This window comes from Lagopus muta, chromosome 6 (genome assembly GCF_023343835.1).
Source record: "Lagopus muta isolate bLagMut1 chromosome 6, bLagMut1 primary, whole genome shotgun sequence".
Taxonomy (NCBI): Eukaryota; Metazoa; Chordata; class Aves; order Galliformes; family Phasianidae; genus Lagopus; species Lagopus muta.
Genome location: NC_064438.1, coordinates 12287289 through 12312873, shown reverse-complemented (window position 1 = coordinate 12312873; position 25585 = coordinate 12287289). Strand labels below are relative to the sequence as shown.

The 25585-nt window shown below is 41.3% G+C and overlaps 1 protein-coding gene across 14 annotated transcripts in view; it reads left to right on the top strand.

Annotated features, from left to right (window-relative positions):
- Positions 1–25585, top strand: part of SERGEF (secretion regulating guanine nucleotide exchange factor) — a 136748-nt gene that overhangs the window by 47848 nt on the left and 63315 nt on the right. For 13 of the 14 annotated variants that reach the window (XR_007377700.1, XR_007377702.1, XM_048948453.1 and 10 more), the window contains one exon: positions 25305–25341. Coding sequence is in view for 12 of the 14 variants with exons in the window: in XM_048948453.1 (XP_048804410.1) it covers positions 25305–25341 (37 nt within the window). In the remaining 2 variants the exon portion in view is untranslated. Of the gene's footprint in view, positions 1–2320; positions 2503–25304; positions 25342–25585 lie in introns of those variants that run through there. The other variant, XM_048948452.1, reaches the window with a different exon arrangement.

Here is a 25585-nt window from a genome sequence, read left to right as displayed (position 1 = left end):
TAATTTCCCCCCCAGATCTGACACACCTGGTGGGGGTAGCCAAGATGTGTTGCACGAATATGGCATGAGTCCATTCCTGGAGGGCTGCAAATTCCTTCTCAAATGAGAAGGCTGGTTTGCAGCATTGCAGAAATGAAAAGCATGATTTAAATTGTAGAGTCAGCTTAGAGGCAGAGCATTGGCCTTCCAGAAAAGTTATCAACTCATCCACTGAGAGACTAAAGACCAAATTAACTAAACAGACCTTCTTGAAGTGGTAGCATTTGGTTTTGACAACTAACGTAGATATCAAGCACCTTGTGTGCTTTGTATTGTGTTACTGGTCAAATGCTATTTCTTATACAAGTAGCATCCCAGTGCTTGGCCGATCCTAGGAGAAAGAAACCTGGAATGTAAGGGGTGTTGTCATTGCCTCACCACCGGTTCTCCTCACTTCCTTAAAAAAAGGAAATGACTCGGCAAGCTACAAAAGCCCTTCTAAGATATGTGGGGTTTTTGTGCTGTGTTCTTCTAAAGATGCCATCACCTGCCATTGGAAATCTGCAAATAGCACATGCATACCGCTCAGCTTTCTGGATGATGTCTTCCCCATGGCTGCTACTGGCACCCCAAGCAGCTGATCTGGCACCAGCCTGGATGCTGTGCTAAGCAGCCACCCCTGTGACTGCACTGCAGATATTTGCAGGGCTTTGCTGGAGGCGTCGGCCTCTGCAGCCCAGAGTTGGAGGGTGCACAAGTTGAATAAAGTTGTGCTTGGGCTGCAGTTTTTGCTCTGCGCCTCCGAGAGCACCAAAATTAAATCTCTTACCTCAAAAAGCCATGGAGAACCAAAATTGGATGAGAAAGCGAACAACCTAATACAATCTGAGAACACTGATATTAAGAGAACTGTAAGAAATAGCATTTTATGTCTCTAAACTATTTATAGTGTAGTCATGATGTCTCCAAAGAGAGCAATGCTATATCACCAACATTTGATAGCGGTGCTCTGAGCAGAGAGCAGAATGCAAGACAGTACAGATGGCTGACAGACTGCAGCAAATTCCAGCTAATGAAGAAATGCAGTATGTTTGTTTACGTGCAAGTTGAAACAGTTGGCTATTAAAATAGGCTTTGAATCCAGTTTTGAGCTGTGTAAACATGGATCGCCCTTACGTAACTAATATTAACATACGTTTTTGCATTTTAGAAGTGCTTCCCCTTCAACTGTATTGCTGCAGTTTGGTAACTTGGCTGTTCTGTACTCAATGAGCTTCAGCCCATGTGCAAATTAATGCTGCAAGAAACAAAAGCAGTTTATTGAGAGAATTTATGTGTGGCCTCAAATCATGAATCTATATCCATGAGGTGCAGGTTTTATGATTACTTTCTGGGGAAGAGATACAGTTTTGGTAAATTTTGCAGCACCCTGGACACATAATTCAAACAAAGGAAACAATGAGGAGCTCAACTACTTGAGCCCTTGATTAGGCTGTAATTTTGCTAGCAGTTCAAGTTGTGAATCATTGCCGAGTTTGAGCAGTGGGTTTCAGATCATAGTAGTTGTCCCTCAGCATTCTTTAAAGAGTGGCGTTTCTGAGCCAGCAGAACTGCTGTTATTTAATATCGGTGCAGTGGTGCTGTACAGTAAGAATACTGCAATCTCTTGTGTATCAGAGAGAGACAGACACGGAAGGAATAAAATGAGGAATTATTGGTACACGCTTTTCTGTAATGTATTTCCAAAGTACCTGATTTGCTTGTCAGCGTATTTCTGAGAATAAGTTCGTCTTACTAGGGCAGCATTCACCTCATTTGCTATCGTGTTTAGAAGTATTTACCTTATATTTTAGAGAGCTGTTAAAATTCTGGAGCATGTTTCACAAAGATGTTTCAAATGTAACTTTCTTGCTGCTTGTTTTCCTTGCTGATGGGTATTTAGAAACATTCACTGGTAAGCATCATTTCTAAATGCAAATGTAGCTTGCTCTTCTGCAGCAGGCAAGCCATCAGCTGTGCTCCAGTTGGCCACAGTGGGAGTGGGACCTGGAGCCGTCTGCTGGGGGAAAAGCAGTAAATAAGATGGGTTGATGTTTTTGTTTACCATAACATTCAAAGTCTTACAGTGCAAATGATGTGGCGCGTTATCAATGTATTTTATGATGGCAGAAGTTGGGAGAAATCACTTTTGTTTCCTTTAAGAGCGTGGATGTGGTTGTCTATGCAAATGGTAATCCTCGTGTGTGGATTGTATACATAGACCAAAGCATCCTCTCTTGGATATATACACATGTACGTGCATGTAGTTTATGTTCATGAGGTGGGTTTTTCCTCTTCGCAGATTGTAGTTTGATGGACAGTTGCTGATTCATGGAGGAAAGCAACCCTCCTGCCAAGATCTGGAAATCTGCCATGGTGCTGAATGATCTGAGATCCCACTCCCATGGGCATGTGCCCATTTGCAAATGAACCAAGAGTCAGCATACTAAACACAGTAATATTGAAATCAACCATTGAAACTAATGCTTCTTGCTGTGGTTTTCTTCTTAGTCTGACTCCATGCTGCAGGACTAAGAGGGAATTTAATGCTTGCTTCTTAGGTTACATCCCCTGAAGTTCTTTCTTGATTTGCCTGGTATTTATTAGTTACATAGCTTTCTGTGTGAACCAGAATCCATTCAATTTTTACAGTTGAAATTGTTTACCAGATATTCAGGTAGGAACAATTCAGATACATTCTTGGATTCCTAGAGAGTTGTTGTTTGATTAAAAAACAACAACAAAGAAACAATAACAAACACTTTAGAGAAGGAAATATAGCAGGGGTCAATAAATGTTCGGATGCTCATGTTGAGAATATCCAAATTGGCAGGGGAAAAGGAAGCAAACGTCTGTATTGTCTCTTGAAAAGATGTAAACTTTCATGCTCAAAGGTATAAAGTTATGGACCCTGAGAATAAACTTGTAAGTTTATTCTGTGGCTGTCTGCTGAGAGTTTCTGCTGTGTGCCTGTGAAACAACTGTCACTGAAGTGGACTGATCCAATATAGCAATTCCTTTCCTCTTTCTGTCCTCCCGAGCTTCACCATGTATCCTCTGTATTGTCTGCAGGAATTGAGTAGGCATGAGATTAGAGAAGTGGCTTGCTGAGGTCTAGGTTTAGTTTTGTGCCTGTGGTTCAGTAAAAGCTATTTGAAGTGTAGAATTTTATCTGGGAACAATTGTTCATTCTGCTTTGCCACAATTTTTGCCCCGGACTCCCTGAAGCATGATCCTACCAACTCTTTATTAAGCAACAAAGCATCAAAATAATCTCTTCGTTTTGCTGTTGGGACTTTTGCATGAGTAGCAGCAAAGAGACTGCATACCCTCAAATAACTGTTGTTTGCAGGTTTGAGCTGGGATAGATTTGCATCTACCTTGTTATGTCCTGCATTATTCCTGCCTGCTTGTGCAGTATTACACATAAAGCACTCCAGGAGAAGGGGTGTGCACCATCTGGCCCCAGGCTGAGCATTCCAGTGAAAGATGTGGTCTGTTTGTCACTGGTGGTGTCACAGGCCACAGGCAGGTAAAAGGTAAAATCTGCAGTAGATTGACAGCATTGAGTTTCTTCCGTGCCTGCTCTACTAAAGATGTTGCTTTATGTAAGCTATGCTCCTTGCAGAGTTCCTAGTCATAAAAATGCAAGTCTGGATTCTGTCTTCCATTTGAAGATTAGAGGTCGTCCATGGGTCAAGGTAATGAGTGATGAAATATAATTACCTTGTACATTATTATAATGACTCATATATTTATAGGTGCCTGTGGTATGAAATTTGGATGAATTGCACATTCTGATAGATGTTTAATTTTGTTTTCTCCTGCTGTTGGCTGGCATCACCCCATTTAATGGATAATCAGACTAGTTGCTGCAGAGATCTTTACATAAGCACTTTGGGGTCCGTTTTTGGGAATCTGTAGTTGATTCAGTAAATTAGTGTGATTACAATAGTGCAAATAAAAAACAGTGTTGGTTTGTGTGGCATGTGCCAAGCTACAAGAATTTTTTAGCAATATTTCTTATTCCTCTGCAAAACTGGCTGTATTGTATATGAATAAACTCCAGCAAGGTATTGAATTTGTGATTGTCCATCAAGTACCCTGGGGCTGCTTTGTGAATGCTTGTCCCCCAGGCTCTCTCCCTTGCATAATACCCTCGATAAATGATCTACTCCTGCAATCCATTCACTGCTCCAGAATGTCTGTCTCAGATACACCATTTGATGTTTAACCGTACACCATTAATGTTCTTCTTAAAACTTTTTGAATTCACTGTTTCTAATCCTAAGATTACTGATTCAAAATCCTTTGGTGTAACTGTTTTGAGTAATTCTCAATGCATGTTTCTGATGAGGAGGGGAGTTCTGCAAGTACAAAAATATTCCACTGACTTGAAACAGCATTGTGTCAAAGAGAAGGATGGTGAGACCCTTACACATCTTGTGTTTCAGTGCCTTTACATGAAAAATGCTATCACCGCGTGTGTACGGCCTGCTTGCATTGGCTCCATTCACTACAGGAGTCTGCAGCTAACCCGGGTGCACAAGAAGGAAGCATAGACATGTATTATTGTAATGAACTGCCATAAAATGTATGGGCTGGGAAAATGAATTTTTTAGCTGAGGTCTGGGTTACAGCCATTGGTTAGATTATTTCCCTCTGGAAGAAGGAAGATTACTGCTTCTTTTCTGCACATATGTAGAATGTGGTCGGCCTTCAGTTACTTGGTCTCAGTGATTTAAAAAAAAATAATAGTAAAAATCAGATCTTCTGAATCAGAACTGTCCTCCTTGATGTGAAGTGCATGTCCTGAAACAAATTTTACCTTGATCCATGAATATTCAAGTAAAACCTGAAGTTAATTGCAGGTGATAGTATCTGAGGGAGGAATTTTGTTCTAGCACATGTAAGAAGATAACTCTAATAGCTGTGCTGAGGTTTAATTTACAGGTCAACTGGACTTTGAGGTGTGGAGCCCTTCTCTGGAGAAATAAATGACTGTGGGAGGAACTGTGGCAGGTGTTAAGTGGCGCAAGTTATAAGATCAATGAGCTAACCCAGAGCAAAGGTACTAGCTCTAATAGCTTTCTCCCTTCACAGACCCTGGGGAGAAAAGATCTTTTGCATTTACTTCATGCCTAGTAGATTTAAAAGAAAAAGGTACCTTTTAAATCTCAGGGGAGCACTTTGTAGTTGTTGTTGCATTTGACATAAGTTTATGAAAATGCCTTCAGTTTAATTAGGCTTTATTGATACAGTACTTTTCCACTGGATTTACTAGGCGCTTGTGAATGTGTTGTAACGAACTGCACTGCAGGCTGCAGTATCTGATTGTCATGCCAGGAGCATCACTAGCGTAGAGCTAAATAGAGATTGGTGAGGAAAGTGGGTCAGGAAGCAGGCCTACTGTACCTGCAGGGACTGCAGAGCACAGCAGCAGCGAAGCCGAGCGGCCACAGCATGGCACTGTCCTACAGAGCATCGGGAGCAGGAGAGCTGGCACAGCTGGGAGCCTTTCTTCCTCTCCTCTCCCCACAAGCCCTACTCCCAATGCATGTACTTGTTTTGCAGCGTGGTTTTGCAGTGCCCTTTTTATTCTTTCATTCTACTCATAAAAATGTCCACAAACATATTCTTTTACCTGAGAAAATCAAAGCCACCCTGCCCTATGAGTCAGGATGCTTGCTGTTTTGCGTGAGACAGTTGCATGGTGTTGAGGATTCTGAGGCTCTTTCATACAGCATTCAGATGCAGAGGAGAAAACATATAGCATGTTGCTCCATAGGCCTTGGTTTGAAAGTTTGAGCAGGCTTTTCTGAGCATGTTTTGCTTCACTTGCAATTCTCATCCTGCTGGAGGTGACATTCAGAATAAAATTACAGTACACACAAAAATGAAGCATCTCAAGTGAGCAGTGAGACCTGCCAAAATTACCTGAAAAAATGGGAACTACTTAGATTGAATGATAAACACTGAAGAAAAGCAGTGAAACCCCCACAAGAGTGTCAGTAAGGATTTTTGCTTGAGTTTAAGAGGAAATGGTGAAATGAACCATATAAGATCATTTCAGAGTTCTGTTTCTTCTGCTGCCTCTGTTTTTCTCCATGGAGCTCAAAACAGTCAGTTTGGGAAGAATTCTGGTATATGATAGATTCCTTTGCGTCCTGACTGTAAGAGAGAAGCTAATGCAGGGGAAAATAAACTTCAGAAAAAAATTCTATTTTTCTTAGGCATAATTATTTTAACTGTATTCGACTTATGTCAAAAGAAATATCTTTCATTTTGTTTTCTTCTTGTGTTTTGCTTGAGATGTTAAACTGCAGAATTGGAAGAAAAGCCAGAAAAGCAGTTGTCTGTTTTTTAGTTGGGAAAAGATCATACCGAAAAAAGAATGTCTTTTAGGAATGTTTTGAAATATGGATCTATTTCTTAATACAGAAGAAGGAAGGCGATTCATTTCAGAGGCCTTCAGACTTATGTGCCAAGTCCCCCAAGGTTCTTATGTCCTTAGCTTCCATCGAAGCAAGGCTAAACTGGTGGAGGTTGGAAGTCTAAACATTTGTTAAGGGGAAGGATTGCCACCAATTAGGTTAAAAAAAAAACAAAAAACAAAATGGGGGTTGAGGGGGGAGGAGGAGCAGAGAAGGAAATAATTGAACTGCTGCCCCATCTTAAACTTTGGATCTCAGGTGATGAAGAAGGAGATGGGATGCCCACACCAGTTCTGGGTGTAGAATCGCAAAGCGATGTTAGAAGTGCTGGATGCCATCATGCTGAGGAAAGGTTGTACCACCCATCCACACAGGCCTCCTGGTATACAACAGGGCAGTGATGGGTGTGTGAATTGCCTTTATGAAATAAATACAGCATCAGAATGCTGTTGGTTTATTGCTCAGACCCCTTCCTTACTGTGTAGTGTCAAAAGCAAAATGTCCTAAAAAGGACAGGTTCCATTGCTATCTTGGGCTGGATCCTGTGTGTGGCAACTGATAGTTGCTTAGCGAGGCGGGGAATGCAGTCTTGAATCTACTTGGGTTCATTTTTGCTTGAATTGTTGTGTAGAAAAGTAATACATTGATATTGGTACAGTATGAAGAAAAGGTGATTGATCATGGTATTGTGATGTGCCTAGGACTTGTTTGCCTTTTCTGCCAGCAACTCTTTCTCTTGGTGGTGATGTAGACAGTTTAGAGAACTGAAAATTTCAGAAGTCTAGCAGTGTTAGTTTTATGTTTAAGCCTGAGAGTAGTTTTGCAGTGATCTACTTGGCTGGAGGTATTTAAGGGACATATGAATGTGATGCTGAGGGACAAGGTACAGTGATGGGATGTGGTAGATGATGTTGATTTGATGATCTTCAAGTTCTTTTCCAACCTACGTGATTCTGTGACTGTGATTCTATGGGTTCAGCAGAGTACAGAACACACGAGCTTCCTTTCCAGCCATGGTCACAGCAGATAAACCCTGTGAACCCTTCAGTGGCAATGACCGAAGTGGGCAGCCCCACACAGTACTGTTGCTGTTCAGCTGCTCAGGGAATTGAAATGTTCTTGTGGTGGACATTCTGCCCTGTTCTCACCTATTGCATTAAACAGCTTTTTCTAATCTGTCCAGTTTTGCATTTGTACAGTGCTGTAAGCTATTCCAGCTCACAGACCTTGAAAAAGCAAACAAACACAGAAGAAAGCAAGAATGTGCTGATGGTAGCAATGACAGGATTCCCTGGCTTCCATAGTAAAATGACTTCACTTCCAGAATATAACTTGCAGCATCCACCATAGGCTGTAGGCAGAATTGCATGGTACTTTACATGCTATCTGTGCTCAAAAGTTGTTGCTAAGCACTCAAGACTTTTAGTCTCTATTTTGCCTTTAATCACGGATATAGAGCTTAATGTGGTAACTGAAGAAGGTGATATATGGGTCACTTCGTGAACTCTGGCTGCGTGTTCCATCTTGAACCTTGGTTAAATGCTTTCAAACAGAACTTTTCAGCTTAGAATAGCAAAGTTGTAATGAAAGGATCCTGGACATTGCCACATTCATGCAATATGTTGTGACAGTTGAGATAGGAATGAGCAGGTAGTGGCTCAAATTTTTAGAACTGTGGCATAGATCATATTCCTCTGCGTTGTTTTAGATTCCTAAAAAAGCCAGTCTTTAAAGATGCTACTTGTCTTGCAATTTCCACTTAACATTTATAAAAGTAGGCTGCTGAGCTGCTAGATATGTTATTTAACAGTGTTAAATTTTAATCAGACCTCATTAAAAAAAAAAAAAAAAAGTTTTATTCTTTGGCTGCTTGTCTGGAAAGAATAGAGATCCCTTGGCAATACTGCAGGCAGACCTGTAGATGGATTTTTGTAAGTTTTTTTTTGAGGTCTCCTGAGGACAGATGTGATTTTTTTTTTTTTTTTTTTTTTTTTTCCTTCTCTCTTTTCTTCATTTTAAGTTCTCCAGGCTTTCCTTGGAGTTGAAATAACGTGTTCAGTCCTGACAGCTGATGAGCATCACCTGTAAGGAGAGATGCTGTCCTACTCTCTGACTTCAGCCCAGAAGAATTGTACTGGCTGAGCTGAAGCTTGAAACTGTATGGCATCCCTCAGTAACTGTATTTGGGGCTTCTAAATCCCATTTCCCAATTCTAAAGCTGACAGCCTGTATGGACAGCCTAGTTTCTATGAAGTGTGCTCCATGGCACTGAGATGATATAGATAGCAAGATTATGAAGAAGTGTAAGAATGAATGTGTGGATAGGCCCTTCTGATTGCTAAGAGAAGTGCTCTGAATAGATTTCTATGTATAAGAGTGTCACAAGCAGTTCTTCGAGAATTTCCTTCTGGAGATAGATAAACTTTCTGATTTAATAAGTTTAATTAGATTTTGCAAATCCCTTCCTTATTTTTGGTATTATAGTAAAACAAACAAACAAACCAAAAACAAAAAAAAGCCAACAGCATGTTTCAAAAAGTGCATCTTATTTTTAATCTGTTTAAAAAAGACACAACTCCATACATTCAGCTTAATAACTCTCTTTCATATTGAAAATATAGTATTAGTGCTTTAAAACCCACCAACCACCAACTTGAAAAATCCGCATTAAAAACAAGAACGGCCTCAGGAAATTTTGCATCAGTAAGAATTCAGAGATCTAAACTTTTGTTCTCTGTAAAAGCTTGTAATAAGAGTACTCACTCGTAGCACTGCATTGGCCGAGAATATCTTGAAATAAGCTAACCCTATCTACTAATGAAGATTCTAGTGTTCCAGTGCTTCAGATGGCTTTCACAGGTAGTGGGATATTTGCATTGTGATTTTCTCTGCGTTGTTGGAATACATTTTTTCTTTCTGCCTATTATGCTGTCAATTCTGATTCCTTGACTCCGGAGTCCTTAATATCCTTATTGTTATTTTAAATTCTTACCCTTGTGCTCAACCCTGATGCTATAAATATATGAGTAGGAGTGGCAGACTTGTGCTGTAAACTAAAATTTGTCCTCCTTGTATTTTACTTTTAGAATGTGAGTTAAGGTGATGTGAGAACTCTGAATTAGGCTAGATGTAGAATTTCCAGACAGTCTTAAGTCTTAGTCAGGAGTTAAGTGAGGAGAAAGGAAATCTATCTACTTGTTTTCATCTCCTGGAAGAAGTGAATTGCTAATATACTCAGATGTAAATGCAGTAGGTAACTTAATATATACAAATCCCTTGTTTTGTGATTTTGCATTTACTTTTAATAGTCTGCAGTGTTTGAAATGGGGTAAAGCTCTTTCTTTGCTTCCTGCTGGAGATCACAACAGTCCTTTCAGATTGAATTCCTTCTGCAGAGGTACTGGTAAATAGAGATCTATCTTTCTCCTTCACAGATTTCATTTAGAATTCTCTAACTTGCAGTGGAAGGAACACTGTACATAACAAGAGGCTATCTTCTTTCCTTTCTCACAGCCCCGTCAAGAGTTAGTTTCTTCCTACATACAGTCTTTTGCTTTGCCTCTGTAGAATATTGTTTGTTAAAGATGTCTTCCATTGTAAGAGATAGCTTATCTCCATTATAAGCTTAAATTCAAAGACTCAGTTACAGTTGTTCCTTTTGTCTTACGCTTGTGTGTTCTTCCACAGGTAAAGTTAATATCTGTTTTGCATTTTTCTTTATTAAAATGAGATCATGAAATCTGAAGATTTTCTACAGCTCATCAAAATTAATGATTTTTTTTTTTTCCCCCCAAAACAGTCAAGAATTAGATTTATAATTGGGTCTCTGCAAACCTGAGTAGCAGATAATTTCTGGAGTGCCTGTCTTCTAGTGAAGCCTGAAATGTTCTTTTCTAATGAAGCTATCTGTTATGGTGTGACAGCCATTTGGTTGGAGCTATATATATTCAACTGATGCTGAAATTATCTATTGTTTGTCATAACAGTGTGTTCTTGGAAAACATTTTATATATGGCAAGACGAGTTTAGTAACAGCCCCATTTATTTTGGCTAGTTGTGGTTCTTGACCAAATTTCTTCATTCTGTTAGCAATTGTTCAGTGGTTCTGACTTGGCTTTCTCTTGGGCAGGAGGTTACTTTTGAAAAACCTGAAAAGGCCAGTTTGAAACTTGCTCCTTGCTGAAGAAGATGTGGTAAAGCGTCTTATGGATGGTCGCTAATATTTTGTAGAAGCCTTTATTTGAATTTTTACTCTTTTTGGGAGTAGCAATTGATCACAAATTATTTGTGTAACAAAATTTTTCTTGCATCTCAAGGAAAAAAGCACGTTTCTTCATCTGAAAAAGCTGGGGAGACCAAACGAGGCAAGGTGATCACTGGTGAGGGTTAAGCTTTCCAGTTCTTCAGGTGATCTTATGACCAAAATTTTTGAAGACTCATGCTACACCATGTATTCTCACTGCCTTTTTTATGTGTTCATCAACCAACAAGTGTGTGTAAATAAAAAGAAGCAGCTTAGATATTTTCTGCTTTTATTTTTAATTTTTCATTTGTGATATTTATCGAGGTGACAATGTGTATGGAAAACTTAAGTCTCCCCTTGCAGAAGAAGGAGAAGAGGTAACGGCCTCAAGTTGTGCCAGGGAGGTTCAAGATGAATAAGGGAAAAATTCTTCTTAGAGTGGTGATGCATAGGATCAGGCTTCCCAGGGAGATGGTGGAGTTACTACCCTTGAGTATTCAAGAGCTGTGGAGATTGGGCACTGAGGATATGGCTCAGGTGTGGATGGGCCGGAGGTTGGACTTGGTGATCTTAGTGGCCTTGTCCAACCTTAATGATTCTATGATAAAATCTGGCGCAGATATATTTAGCTGTTTATTTGATGCTAGCAATTGTGAAGAAAACAACCCCATGGCTTCGTGAGAAATGATGGCAGCATTGCTGGTTGAGGTGCCAGCAGGCTGCTGCTGCCAGATGGTATGCTGGGAGTTTAGAATGCCTGCTGCCCCGGCAGACTTGTACAGTGTTTTTCTTAATCCTTTGCTGTGGCTGGGCCTCACTTCTTGCAAGCATGTCCAAGGTAGATGCGATGTGCTGTCTGACCAATGCTGCTCACTGTGCTAAGTGACAATCCTTGGTAGAAAGCAATGTTGTTGCCAGGGAAACTGCCTGGCTGCACTGTGCCCAGCAGCTGGGTCATGTTGCACTGAGGGAAAGGATTGCCTGCCCAATTCCCTTCCCTGTTTTGGTGGCTTTGAGGGCAACTGAGGCTTGCAAGGTCTCCCCCTAGTTGTCAGTGTGCTCACTAGCACAGGCGTGTTGTTCAAACCTGAACAACATGCTGAGAAGGGCAGTGAAGTGGCTGTGCGCGGCCACCTGCTCTATGGTGCTGGTTCTGCAACTTGATAGGGTGCTGGGGTTTTTCGTCAGGCAGGATCTGTGTCTCCTGTTTTACCTGTGTTTTTCCCTCCCCTTCTTCTTTCCTTACCTATGTGTGAAATGTGTGCCAGTGTTCTGTTCTGGCCGTGTGTTAGTGGCAGATGGCTGAGGGGAACCAGTGCTGTGCATTTTAAAGAGACCTGAGCAGCAGCAAAACAATTCATTGATGTGAACATGAAGTGTAAAATAATTTTCCACCATTTATGTAAAGAGTCTCAGGCTGCTGAAATGCGTGTCAGTGAGCATTCCCTGTCCCCCTTAGCAGCCCCTTTCTGTGGGAACAAGCAGGTGCAGGAAGGCAAGCCCTCTTGCTACAGCTCACCATACGTCTTCCTTGTGAGTGAACCTCCAAGCACCAGCTGTTTTGGTCTGATGGGGAGCTTTTGCCTTCCCTTGGTTGACAGGGATCACACAAGTTCTTTATGAATCAGGAAAGCCCCCGTTTTGCTTCCGGCTGCTGGGTTAATATTGCTGAATGCTAGAATAAGGCTGTGCGTTTTTATCTGTAGGTTAGCTGAGTGAGAGAGTGAAGGTGAAGTGAGGGGATGGAAGTGACGTGCCAAACAATGAACTGTGCTTGGACAGCATCTGAACAGAAGCCAGGGAAATAATTTTAATGCATTGCCTAGCTACTCATTTTTTCCCCTCCAAAAAACTCTTTTGTTATCCAAGTGTATTTTTAGTTTTTTTTTTAATGTGGTCAACATTTCATTCATGCTTGTGTTGAATACATTGTTCCTTTGGTTTTCGAGAGACTGATGCCTGCAGAGAGGGAAACCATTTCCTTAATTGCTGAGGCTGAGGTGAATGTTATTACCCTCGGTGCTGACCTGAAAGAACCTTTTCCTTCAGGCAGTCTCATGAACAATTTAGCCTTTGATGTTTCTTAGCTCCCATTGAGTCAGAGAGGAGCCTGTGAAGAAAAGCACGTAAAAAATTGTTCCTTTAAAAGTAATTCTAAGTATAATTTGTGCATTCGTTAAATCAGTTGTAGATTGATGTTTGTGTTAAAATTAGCAGCGTTTTCAGAAACCTCCAGAACAGAAACTTAGCTTCTAATTATGGGCTTCTGTATATTCCTAATAATGGTAAACTTAAGGATATATGCTAAATATTTTCCTCTGTATGGGTAAATTAGCAGTTGTAGTCTGGTTTCTTCTGCATACAAGATTTCTTGGTCTTAAATGAGGAATTGGAAAAGAATATAGAAACAATATATATGGAGTTTTAAAAAACCTGATGATTTTTCCGAGGTGGGAACGGAAAAGAAATACATTGCATGAACATTCCTTTCAGCTTTAGCAGATCTCCTCCTCATTGCAGAATACAGTGTAATATCAAGCATCAGACATCCAGAATATTTTACTCCCTTAGTTTCAGTTAAGGTGATCTCAAACACACACAGACACACAGTATGTTTTTATTTGGTCTTTTTGCTCCAGTTGCTTAGCTTAGTTTTTCTTGTGGGCTGGAGAATGTAAGAAAGAATGTAAGATGTCCTTTTTGTAAGAATTCTGATATGTGCACATAGGAAAACAAAACAAAATATGAGATGGCAGAGCTGAAAGGAGAAAATGAATAGAAAATTTAAAAGTAGTCTAGAAAAAAGAAGTGTGTAATATTTTGTTTGTATGACACTTGCAGATGCTTTGCTTCATCTCACACAAATCATATGAAGAATTCAGCAACGAGTGAGTGGCGAAAGCTTTCCTGCATCTACACTGAGTGATGCTCAGCAGCTGAGTTAGAAAGTTTTGATTCTCTGATCTAGAGAGTGAGTTATTTCTCTCATACAGTAGTACTGTGAAATTCTCTTCTCAGAAACCGGAATGAGTTGCAGGCTCTTTTGTGGAGACAGTAGGTGGGGTGGGGAAAGCTTTACTACAACAAAAATAGATACATGCTTTATGCAAAGTTGGTAATGTTGTGACGTTTAGAAATCTCTGGTTTGAAAAGAAAACAATGTGTTAAAATCTAAAAGGAATTTAGTCGGCTTATGAATAATGGAACATTCAAAGTAGGATTGTCTATTTCATCTGAATATTTCTCAGGTTATGTAGCTGTAAACACATCATGAGTAACCAAGCTCCTCCTTATCCAGTCTCTTCTTTAGGATTTCAGTACTGCACCTTGGGACTGGTGCTCTTTAACACCTTTATCAGTGACATCAATGATGGAATCGAATGCACCCTCAGCAAGTTTGCTGACGACACCAAGCTGAGTGGTGTGGTTGATAGGATAGAAGGAAGAGATGCCATTCAGAGGGACCTCGACAGGCTGGGAAGGTCAGCCTGGGTGAACCTGATGAGGCTGAGAGAGCTGGGCTTGTTCAGCCTGGAGAAAAAAAGGCAGTGGGGTGACCTCATTGCAGCCTTTCAGTACCTAAAGGGAGCCTACAAACAGGAGGGGAATCAACTGTGTGAAAGGGTAGATAACTGCAGAACAAGGGGAAATGGTTTTCAGTTGAGGAGGGGAAGATTTAGGTTGGATGTCAGGGTGAAATTCTTTACAGAGAGAGTGGTGAGGTGCTGGAACAGGCTGCCTAGGGAGGTTGTGGATGCCCCGTCCTTGGAGGTGTTCAAGGCCAGATTGGATGGGGCCCTGGGCAGCCTGGTCTAGTATTAAATGGGGAGGTTGGTGGCCCTGCATGTGGCAGGCGGGCTTGGAAGATTCATGGTCCTTGAGGTCCCTTCCAACCCTGGCCATTCTGTGATTCTGTGAAAAGCAAGGGAGCTACCTTTAATTAATTTTGGCCAGATAATAAAGTGTACTTTAGAACACTTCAGCTATTTTTGTGGTGAAATCTGCTACAGAAGATACTAATCCAGTATATGGAAACAGCTTAAAATTGTTGTATTGTTCCTCTTATCCATGGTGCTTGAGTGTGTCTGGAGTCACTGGAAGCAACACACTTCAATTCCCATAGCTGCCTGAAATTGTAGTAGCAGGGCAGCCATGCATGTGCCACCTCTGTTACAGGCAAGTAGCTTGTATTGGAGAGGCTGGGCAAAAGAGTGTTATAGCCTGTGAGGATCAGTAGAGGTTGAAGAGAAGTTGCCTTCAACCTTCTGCTCTGTGTCCAAAGGTATGTTGGTCTGAGAGCTCTAAAGTCAAAACAGCAACAGCTTTGGCAGTTGGCAAGCTGACTCTCATGTTTGAAAATGAAAGCAATGTACCTAGGCACGAGTACACATGCTTCAGTTCATTCTCAGGAGTGGTTTTTAATCTTTCCTGAACTGTGACTTTCATCGTGAGAGTAAAGCTTTCTTGAAGTTGATGGCCTCAGAACTCAGGACAGATGGGGTAGATTTTAGTTGTCATACATCTATGTTTCAGCTTTATCAGGTCTCAAAATGTCCACAAAAAGGTTTCATTATTGTTATTCCTGTTAGCTGTGTCACATATGTCACTTCAGGTTGAATGAGTTCACTGGATTTCTGAAAGATTCTGATACAGGGAGAAGTGCTGCTTCTGACTTCGGTCTGAGGCGAGGTGCCATTTCAAATTACAAATGGGTGATAAGTGGGTGTGTTTTGTAATTAGTTGTGAAATCTGGTGGGCTGCTGACTGGAATATATCCTGTAGTACTTCTCATCTGTTGCGAAAATGCTGCTGCTTGAATAAAATATGAAAACTCCATTCTTCAGTTATTGTAATTTTTATTCTAGTGGCATGGACTGTGGAATCAGATGGAGTTGAAATAAATAAAAAAATACATTATTTAAGTGACATTTTATAAATTGAAAAAGACAATAGGTCTTGTAAAGGCATTTCTGATCACATTTCCCAGTAATTTTCTGGATATGTTAAAGAAAGTGTTTTTGTCTTCAAAAGTTGAAGTATTGAAGTAAAGACAATTGAGCATGGAAGCCTGGCGGCATGCATGTGTGGAAACATGGTGATTGTACTCCTGAGCTGAGCAGTGGGAAGATAGATGAGCTAATGCAGGAAGACATTGATAGCATGTCCTCCTGTCCTCCCTACCTTGCTCATGTTAGCCCTGTCACTTGTAGTCTCAGGTATATATCAAAGGATAAAGCACTATTCTTTAGGCCATAGTACAACAGAATATTTCGGTACAAAAACTTATGGAAAAAGTTGCATGCTTGGAATGTCGATTTGGTTACGGTTTATTTGGGAAGAATTGAGTAGGTTTGTAGGAGCAGAAGGGGCATTTTAAAATAAAAAACTGCACTACCTATTCCTCAGTCATTAAAAAGATAAAAGTAAGAGGTCTTGTATCCTTATGGGGAGGAAGGCCTTTCCATTCCCTGGAAGGGAGGCATCAGCAGCAGCCTGTTGTGAGCCACAACACCACAGGATGACCAGCCCCATCTGACAGGCAGGAAAAGTTTCCAACTAACTGACCAACCAGTGAATCCTTCAGCTTGTGAGATGAGGCTCTTCTCTAGGCATACTCTGCTCCCAGAGCACTTGGATCATCTAGCAAACTTTGAAGCTGAGCAGGCTGCTACTTCCTCTCTTTTAGTAAAACAAGAGAAGTAAAGGTTATTTGAAACCAAAGCACTAGTACCTGAGTGAAGGGATTGTGCATCAAAGGTAGAGTAGAATGAAAGGGGAAAAAGCAGTGGATAATGTGTGGGTATCGTGGGGGGAGAGACAGTATAGATAGAAACATTTTACAGCTTGGCAGCTGCTAAGTCGCAAACTGTGGAGGGAATGTGTGGTCTTAAAGACCAACCCATCTGAGGCAAATGGATAGCTCTCCTGAATGAGAAAAACTGGGAGTTCTGTTGGTGGGCTCCCCAGCCTGACTGATGCTGACCGGCTGCAGTGTGCTTTCCAGCCCAGAGTGTGTTCTGACCTTAACTCTGGTAGAGCAGCAGAAAGGCTCTGTGAGTTGTTTTTTTTGTTTTCTATTTACTTTAGTACACCCATTTTTCTCGTGCTGGCGTAAGGCTTTCTGACAGCATGCTCTGGCAGTAGTCATAGCAAAAATGTTCAAGTTGAAACTTTGAAAGCTTAATGATAATTCAGCTTCTTAATAAATGCCTTTTTATCAGCTCTGTAGAATTGCTTCACTTTTTTTGTTTCTCCCCTCATTTTCTCTCTAGTCTCTTCGAGTCTTTCTAAAGAGTATACTTATTTATCTGCAAGAGGTTTTCTATTCATCTTTGATTGTGGTCTTAGCAAGTTTGTATTTATTTCCAGTAAGTTTGCTTCAGGGAACAGTACTGTTACTAAGAGCTGCAGAAACAGACAGTCAACAGTCACAAGTAGACAGAGTTACATGACACCCTGAAGGCATCAGCGCCGTTTGTGTGGAGAGGTAAAGGAGTGGACAGTCAGCAAAATTCATGGCTTGATGTGTTTGTACAAAGTAAAGCCTTGTGGAAGCTGCATGCCTTTAGCTCTGCTGGAAAATAAATGAACCAAGAGAACTCACTCCACATTCAGTTACTTGGTATATGAAAAACTTTTTCCCTTTATTTGTTTTCTTATATTTTAAGAGGAAATCTTATTGTGCTGATTTTTTTTTTTTTAAACTACAAAGTTGATCATTACATTTACAATTGTGTGAGAGTGAGTGAGAGTGGTGCTAGAAGTGAGGCAAAGTCTTGCATTCCTGAACAAGTGATGGATGATGTACTAGATAATGTATTTCCCAAAAGCATTGGGTCCAATGATGCAAACTTCAAATGGTGTTACACCATTTGGTGGTCCTGTATTTCCAGTAACCTGCTCACTTCTTTCAAAGAACGTTCGATGCTTTGGAGATTAAATAGTTTTTTATTCTCTTTGGTGAGAATATGTTTGTGCACAGGCAGTCTGTGCAAGCAGCAGTGCTTACTGAAGTCATTAGAACTGGCAGCAAGATGAGAGGACTGTCTGGTTCTGCTTGAGAGCTCCCTTAATCATTTAACAATTTATCTGAAAATTAGGCCTCCCACATCCTAATGTTGTGTGGTGAGGAACCAAGATGTTGACAATGCTGTAATAAATTTGGACTTATTGCTGGAAGAAGCAAAAAAGCTTTAGAATGAGAGTAGCGTTCCTTCTTGTTGATGATATTCTCCTGCTAATACTTTAATGCTGCCTGGTGTTCAGGATGCAGCTTTTAAGGAAGAATATCGTAGGTGAAAATAATATAAAAGAAGCAGATACTGTAAGGAGGTTTGAGGAGAAACGCACACTAGAAAAAGGAAGGTGACAGAGCCATGCAGCCTCACCTCACATTAGTGAGGCCGCTTCTTTTCAGGCAGTGTGGTTGGCAGGGCTGGCCAGGGGGCAGCTGCTGGCATAAGATGTGTGGCCCCAGCTATAGCAATGCTGCTCTCCAGTAACGGGATCTTCTAAGGGACTGTGTCTGTCTGTTCTGAACACCCAAATGAAATATTCAAAGTGAATTGTTTGAAGGTATGAATTTCAGGAAAAGTGTTATTTTTTCCTTTTAGTTCTACAAAAATGCAGGATTCCTTGCTGTTTGCAGGCTGTGAGTGCCAAAGTCTCTGCGTTTTTTTAATGTAGAAGAATGGTAATGAGTATTGCTATGGCTAGGGAAGAGCAGAGTTCCCACAATTTGTGCATTTGATTTCTTGGTGATTGTAGGCAGCTTCACTGACATATTCCAGGAAATACTCCAAATGAATTCAAAATGGTGGACTGTGAAATGTGGGGCCAAAATTGTTTCCAAGAACTTCAAACTGCAGATATGCATCCACAAAAACACATTGGAAGTAGTTGTTTAAGTAAAATTTGGTATTTTGTCATCAAATAGTGCTTGCCATTGTGCCTTGTATTCTAAGCACATATAAAGTTGTGTAATGATACGGATTTGGACAGTGTTTGCCTGCAGCTGTTGTTTAGTAGTAGAACCATTCATTTCAGTAAGGTCACAGTACTAGAAGTGCACACATTCAAGTAGATAACAATGATATTTACATGCTGTAATGATTTTTGATTTTTTTTTTGCTGTTTGCCAGTAATGGCATATGAGGAAAAGACAGACACCAAGTTGTTTTTGGTATATGTTGCATGCTTGACCTGAAAACTTCAGGTGGTCAGTTGTTAACTACTTGTGGTTAACTACTTGTGGTTAACTACTTGTGGTTAACTACTTGTGGTTAACTACTTGTGGTTAACTACTTGTGGTTAACTACTTGTGGTTAACTACTTGTGGTTAACTACTTGTGGTTAACTACTTGTGGTTAACTACTTGTGGTTAACTACTTGTTAAACTACTTGTGCTTAACTGCTTGTTCTCCATTCTTGGCTTCTTTTGTTTCATCTGTAAGGTGTTGTTTGTGAACTCAATAATGAGTAAACTAGTAGTCTCCAAAGCAAGCATCAAACACCTTGTAAGAAGCTGTTCTTTGAGCTTCATTTAGGCTATGAGGGAGGGACACTGAGACTGTAAGGAGCAAGGAAGCAATTGTGTGAATGAAACAATCTAAAAATCATTCTGAGAAAAATGGTGGTGAAGTTCCCTTGGGTAAAACTGTATATCTGGTGAAGATCCTGTTCCACTAGCTCTATTTGGATGCGCATACAGGTATCTGTATGAGTGAAGATTTTGGCCTTGTGGAGTTTTGCACTGCACAGAGATGTGGGAAGATGTACGTGATAGCAGTCAGGACTGATGTGCTTGGGAATTTTTTTTTTATCAGTCTGAAGTGATATTTTTAATTTTCACAAAATAACAAAGATTGAAGGGATTGTGTTGCAGGAAACAAAGAGGGATTAACTGACCATGACTTGATACCTTTTATAAGGGTAAGGATACCTGTGCAAGGATGAGCAAAAATTCATTGGTGACTCAGGTCTTGATTGCTATAAAGGGAAAATTTTGATGGACTTAAAGAAGCTTAGAGGGGCTGAGAGGTGCAGGGGTGAGGCAGCCTGGTTTTCCAGGATTGAAAGTGCTGATGCTTTCTGAGCCCCAGTCATAGAATCATAAAATAAGTTAGGCTGGAAGGGACCTTAAAGCTCCTGTAGTTGCAACTCCCTGCTGTGGGCATGGCTGCCACCCAGCAGCTCAGGCTGCCCAGGACCTCATCAAACCTGGCCTTGATCTCCTCCACGTATAGGGCATCCACAGCTTCTCTGGGCAGCCTGTGCCAGCGTCTCACCAATCACTGAGTAAAGCATCAAGGATGGAAGGGAACTGTTAGAAGGAAGATATAAGAGCTAATTAAAAAGTCTTCAGACACTGGAGAAGAGCCAGCTGACCTTACTGACTTGTAAAGATTTTTATCACACTTCTCTTGGCTGCATTTCTGCCATTGTGCTCAACTCTAATCCCACAGGGCATTCCTACTGGGATCTCAGCAGCTTTTTGATTATCCTACTGTTATCTGATGATGAGGGTTTTTTGGTGGTGGACATGGATTTTGCTTTGCCTTGACGTCTCAATCCATCCCCCCTCCCTTTAAATAAGCAGTATTTAATTCATTTTCTCAACATGAGCATGCTTGCCTCACAAGTAGACCCTACGGGTGCACATGGGGGGATGGTGTGATGTGAAGATTCAGTGGAAATGTTTTGACAGTTGAAGTTTTTCTTTCTTCCTTTTAATTTTGTGATTTCTGTACTTGATCTCTGTAATGATAGCTTTATGTGGGACTTAAGTAAAACTAAGAACCTTTTTTTTTTTTCCTTTTGCCTTGAAATTGTAACTGTTTCCATCTCCTACAAGCGCCTGATATCTAAGCTGCACCAAGTGAATCAGAAGTGCACTTGGGTCCTGTTACCCCCAAGAACCTGCTCCTGGATTTACGGTGCTCAGTGAGTGAGTGCATACCACAGTTTGGCACGTCTGGTTCATGTCAGCGGTGTGTGTGCAGGGACTTAAATCTGTGTGATTTAAGGCATGGAGGATGTAAAAGCAAGATCTTGGGGTTGGTCAGCTGGCTTTTTGGAAGCTATGAGATGTTTGGAAGGGCAGGATATTGACCAAATTGAGGTGAGGCTCTGAAACAGTAGATGGAAAAGCAATGGAAATGCTGCACTTTTCATTTTGTATCTTGAGTACAAGTGAAGGCAGGTTTGGAATTAATTTCAGGCAGGGAACATATAAACCACAGGTCTAGCACTCTAAAGAGTTTTAAATCTTTATTTTGAAGGCTTACTGTATCCTGCTGATGTCTTGATCTTCCTGTGGCAGAAGAGCTGTAGGTCATATTTGTCTGGGAGAAGGTAGTTTTCTTTTGGGCCCCTGTGCACTGTTTAAATTGTGAATTTTCTTGCTGTTATGGGATTTTATAATATATATTATATATTATTTACACATAAAATATGTTTTAGTGTCATTGTAACCAAACAACAACAAAAAAAATTATCCTAAATAGATTATTAGAGGGATGGAAAATGCCAAGTGAGCTGTAAGTCACTGAGCTGTAGGACATTTTCAATTGATACAGCCAACAGAAGTTTGGTGTGCTGTTCTAGGTGAGGTCATACTGGTTTGCTGCTAATGTGCTGTATTATGCTGCACTTAGCCTTGTTCTCGCCAAGGATTGTGAAGAGGTTAGTGAGCTGCTCTTATCAATCAGGAGTCAAATGATCCAGAAGAGGAACACAGAGTTCCTAGTGAAGGATCATTGCAAGCAGGACAGTTTGGCTAATTAGCTTTCTTTTATTTTCTTTTTTTTTTTTTTTTTTACATCACTAGAATTCTGCATATCAATATAACCTAGGCAGTGTACAAATCATTGTAACAATCCATTAATCAAGGGCATGGAAGAACAGTGCTGAGGGAAGGATCCCTCTGTGTTACATAAGTATCGGGCTGCAGGCTCTCAGTCACCTCATCTCCTTCCCTTAGGACTTCTCATCCCAAGAGGAATAAAATGAGCCACCTTATGGAGCTGACAATTTCTTTGCAGTGAAATTTATCAGAAGGCATGGGGTGCCATGCTGAAGGCCTATACAGAACCGCTGGGTAAAAGTACTTAAGTGCACACGTTCCTAATGGCTTTCTTCCCCAGCTCCTTTCTCTCTTGAGTTTCGTGCACTTAGAAGTTGGAAATGATACTGGCTAAAATCTGAATGCAGCTTCTTAAATACTGTATCCTCATTCTGCCTTAGAAACTGACTTTGTATGTCTTGCTCTTCCCTTGGAGAATTGATGGAGGCCTCCCTAACTTTGAATATTCTGGGAAATAATTACCCTGCAGGGAATTAACCTGCACTGTTAGGGCACTGAACCAAAAGTAGCCTGGAGATGCTTTTGTTGTTTCAGATAAGTATCCTGATGCTGACTCCTGTGTATTTTCACAGTCCCCTCTGGGAGCTCAGCTCCCTTCCCCTTCCTTTCAGCCCCTGTTCTGGTGTCCTGCTCCTTCCCCTTGGCTGCAGCATGAGGCAGCTTTGCCTGCACTTCTGCCTTGATCCTTTCCTGATGGGGGTGGCACAGTGGATCCTCACCCTGAGCTCTGGGAGTACATACAGAAGAACACAACAGCCTTGTATCAAAGTGCCACTCTGAATCTTGACTTTAATACTGTTTTGTTTTGCTGTAGTACTTAGAAAAGGCTACAGAAAGATGCTGTTGTTTTGCCTAGGTTAGAGGTCACTGTTACAAGGTCTCTGCTCACTGCTCAGGCAGCTAAAGGTCTGAGACAGTAAAATGCTGGGCCCTTGGTTGCTCCTGATTTATCTGTATGGAGGGATGCATCTTAACTATGACCATTGCTAGGCAGAAAATGGCTTGCTAACATATAACACGGGAAGAAACACACAATTTATGTATAGTTGAAAGGACATGGATTATGAGGGAGGGTTCTGGGTGAGATGGTCTCTGAGCATTCTTTGCCTGCCTCACAGGTGTTTGTGAAGTGTTTTGAGATCATGTATACAGATCACAATATCCTCATGCAAATTTTTGTCTCTGTGGAGGAGAAATCTTAATATGGGTTGTTACTGGGCTGAGGGGTTGTCCATGTTCTTTAGGCTCCCGGAATGCCTCATTCACTAGCAGTCTCTCCAATTTGGCTGTAAGACTAGTGATTTTTTTTCAATTAAAACAGAATGTAAAAGTATCGTCCAATTAGAAAGCAATGGTGTGTTTGTAAGTATCCTTGAACGTATTTATCTGTCCGCTGGGAGCACGCAGATGTCTGCTGGAATTTCTCTGCAGCACACTGGGGGTGGGGACAGAAAAGAAGTAGCCAGAAAATCACTGTTGCTGCAGTAAATACCAGGCTTCTCCTAGTGACCTGTGCTGACTGCAGAGCTTATTACATCTGATACAAGCATAAAACATCAACTCGACAGTGCTGTTCTCTGGCTGCCCTGCATCTGTACCAGCAGACTGTTCTTGGCTGATTGTTGTGGGTGGTCATGAAGAAAAGGTGCCACGTTTTAAAGCCTATTATTATGCTAAAAAAAAAAAAAAATCTGCAAGGCAGCACTGCTCAGTAAGCAGCAGCAGCCTTGGTTCACCTCCGTCTCTGAGGCTGAAGCCAGAGGCACGCTGTCGTAGCGAGCAGTGTGGCTGCTGGTGAGAGTGCTGCTACCCAGAGCTGACTGCAGTGTCCTTCGTCTGTGTTGTCTGTCTGGGGTTCCTATGGCATTGGTCTGCGTTGTCTGGTGGTGATGTTCTGCCACAAAGTGGAGATGCTCTGTGTGAATCACAGTGAGCTCCTTTCTGGGTCACGGTGCTGCTGTATGTGGTGCCCACAGCCCCAGCTCTGGGTACAGAGGTGAAGCAGGGCACTGCCTTCATCAGCCTGCAGTTGTGCCTGGTTCCAGGTTGAAATGCAGTGTTTCTGAAGGGGGCAGTAAGGTAGAGCCAGCCCGAGCAACTCTTTTGTCTCAAAGTTTTCTGGATTGGTGCTTGTGTTCAGCTATTTCCAGAGGAATTTAGCTGAGATGGGTTTATTTGCAGCTATCAGAACTGATGGTTTACTTCACTAGCAGCAGCTTCAGAATCCTCACATTTCAGCTCTGGATGAAGGCACAGGATTTGCTCTTTGCTGGGAAGCCATCATCTGTGTTTCCATGGCATCAGCCTCGAGCGAAGAGCAGCAGGGAGGGCAGTGCTGCGGAGCATGGTGAGAAGTGGTGTGTTTTCCAGTCAGGGCATAGGGCTCTGCCTGCCTCAGTACTGCTGGGTGAATGGCTTTATGCTACCCTGCTCAAGATTGCAAAGACTTTGCTTTTTCTGCTGCCTTTTCTTGATTTTTCTGGAGATGGGGCCGTCACACACCTGCATTACACTTGCAGCTCCATCTTCCCAAGTGATTTGATTTCTTGGCTCAGCACCTCCAGCCTAATGAGACTGGTTTACCTTCCTAGTATGCTGCATGAAGCTGGCACTAAGCAGTGCATCACAGCTGTGGTGCAGGTGCATAGTAGTGGCTGCAGCATTCATTTCTTATGTGATCACTTGAGACAATCTGTGTGCCAGCTTTGGCTTTTTTCCAGCTGGCACTCAAGAACAAGGAGCTGAGTACAAGTTTGGTGAATTTCTATGGGTACTTGTATGGGTTTATGTTATGCAGATTCTATGGTGATCACTGTAGTTTCACTGGTAGTACAATCTATAAAGTTACGCATGTGTAAAATGGTATATAATTTAGATGACAAGAACTCTGTAACTTAATATATACTTCTATTTTGTATTTTTATCACTGCAAATCTACTTTCAAGAAATAGAATATACTTTTTTTTCTTCCAGCTTGGTAATATGTGATTGGCAGCTAGATGCAAGGCAATGAACAGGATATAGATGTAAAGAAAAAAACCTTGAGGGTGCTCTGTAGAATAAGGTGATGTCATTATTATGTCAGACATCTGTGTCAGCACTGGCACTGCAAAAGAGCCTGATGGGAGGGAGAACCCCTGCAGCAGGGCAGTGGCTGCCCCCTAGGTGTTTGTGTTACCATCATTTGTGATGGATCTGAGAGAAAGCTCAGCAAACGAGACTGCAGGATGTGTGCTAAAGCAGCTTAAACATCTGATGTCTTCACGGCATTTCTTTGTTGTCTTCATTGTTTACCACGATGAACCTGTGCAGTTGTACAGGAATCATATGAAAAACAGTGTGGATGACAGAAATGGAGCTCTTCATCGCCCATTTGATTCCCAACTGCCTCTGCATACCTCTCATCTTGCTAAGGCTCAATCTGTATCCCTGCCATCCCTCCAATAGCCTTGTTGAATGCTTTTGCAGGCTTGTGTCCAGCTTAGCTCTCAAAGATTGAAATGTGACTATGTCTTGAAAATAAAGTCTTTTTACAAAAAAAAAACAAGCATGCTGCCTGTCCCTGCGCCCCCAAGTGGGACATATAATGAAATTTCCTTTAAAACTGAGTCATTTCAACCTTGATTTTGCATCCTACAAACAGTAGTTGTTTGTTTTAGGTTAATTTTTAATTTCCTGTCATAATTGTGGTTGTCTTCATACTGATAAGGAGAATCTCTTTCATTCATTCATACTTCTTTTTCAGATCGCATGTGGCTCTGAGCATAATCTGGCAGTAGTTGGTAAGTAGCTTGATTTTATATCAATTCTGTCACCTTTTTTTCATTTATAAGTAGCACAAGATGCAAGAAGAATGTACACATCAAACATATTGAGTGAGTAAGGGCGTTGTGCAAACCAGCTGGGAGAAGGAAAGCAGTGTATAGGTGGGGAGAAAGGAGGAGAAATCTGTAGCCTGACTGGTGCTGATGAAAATAATGCCCTTGTTGACCAGCCACTGTAATGAGAGAGAGAGAAAAAGAGAGA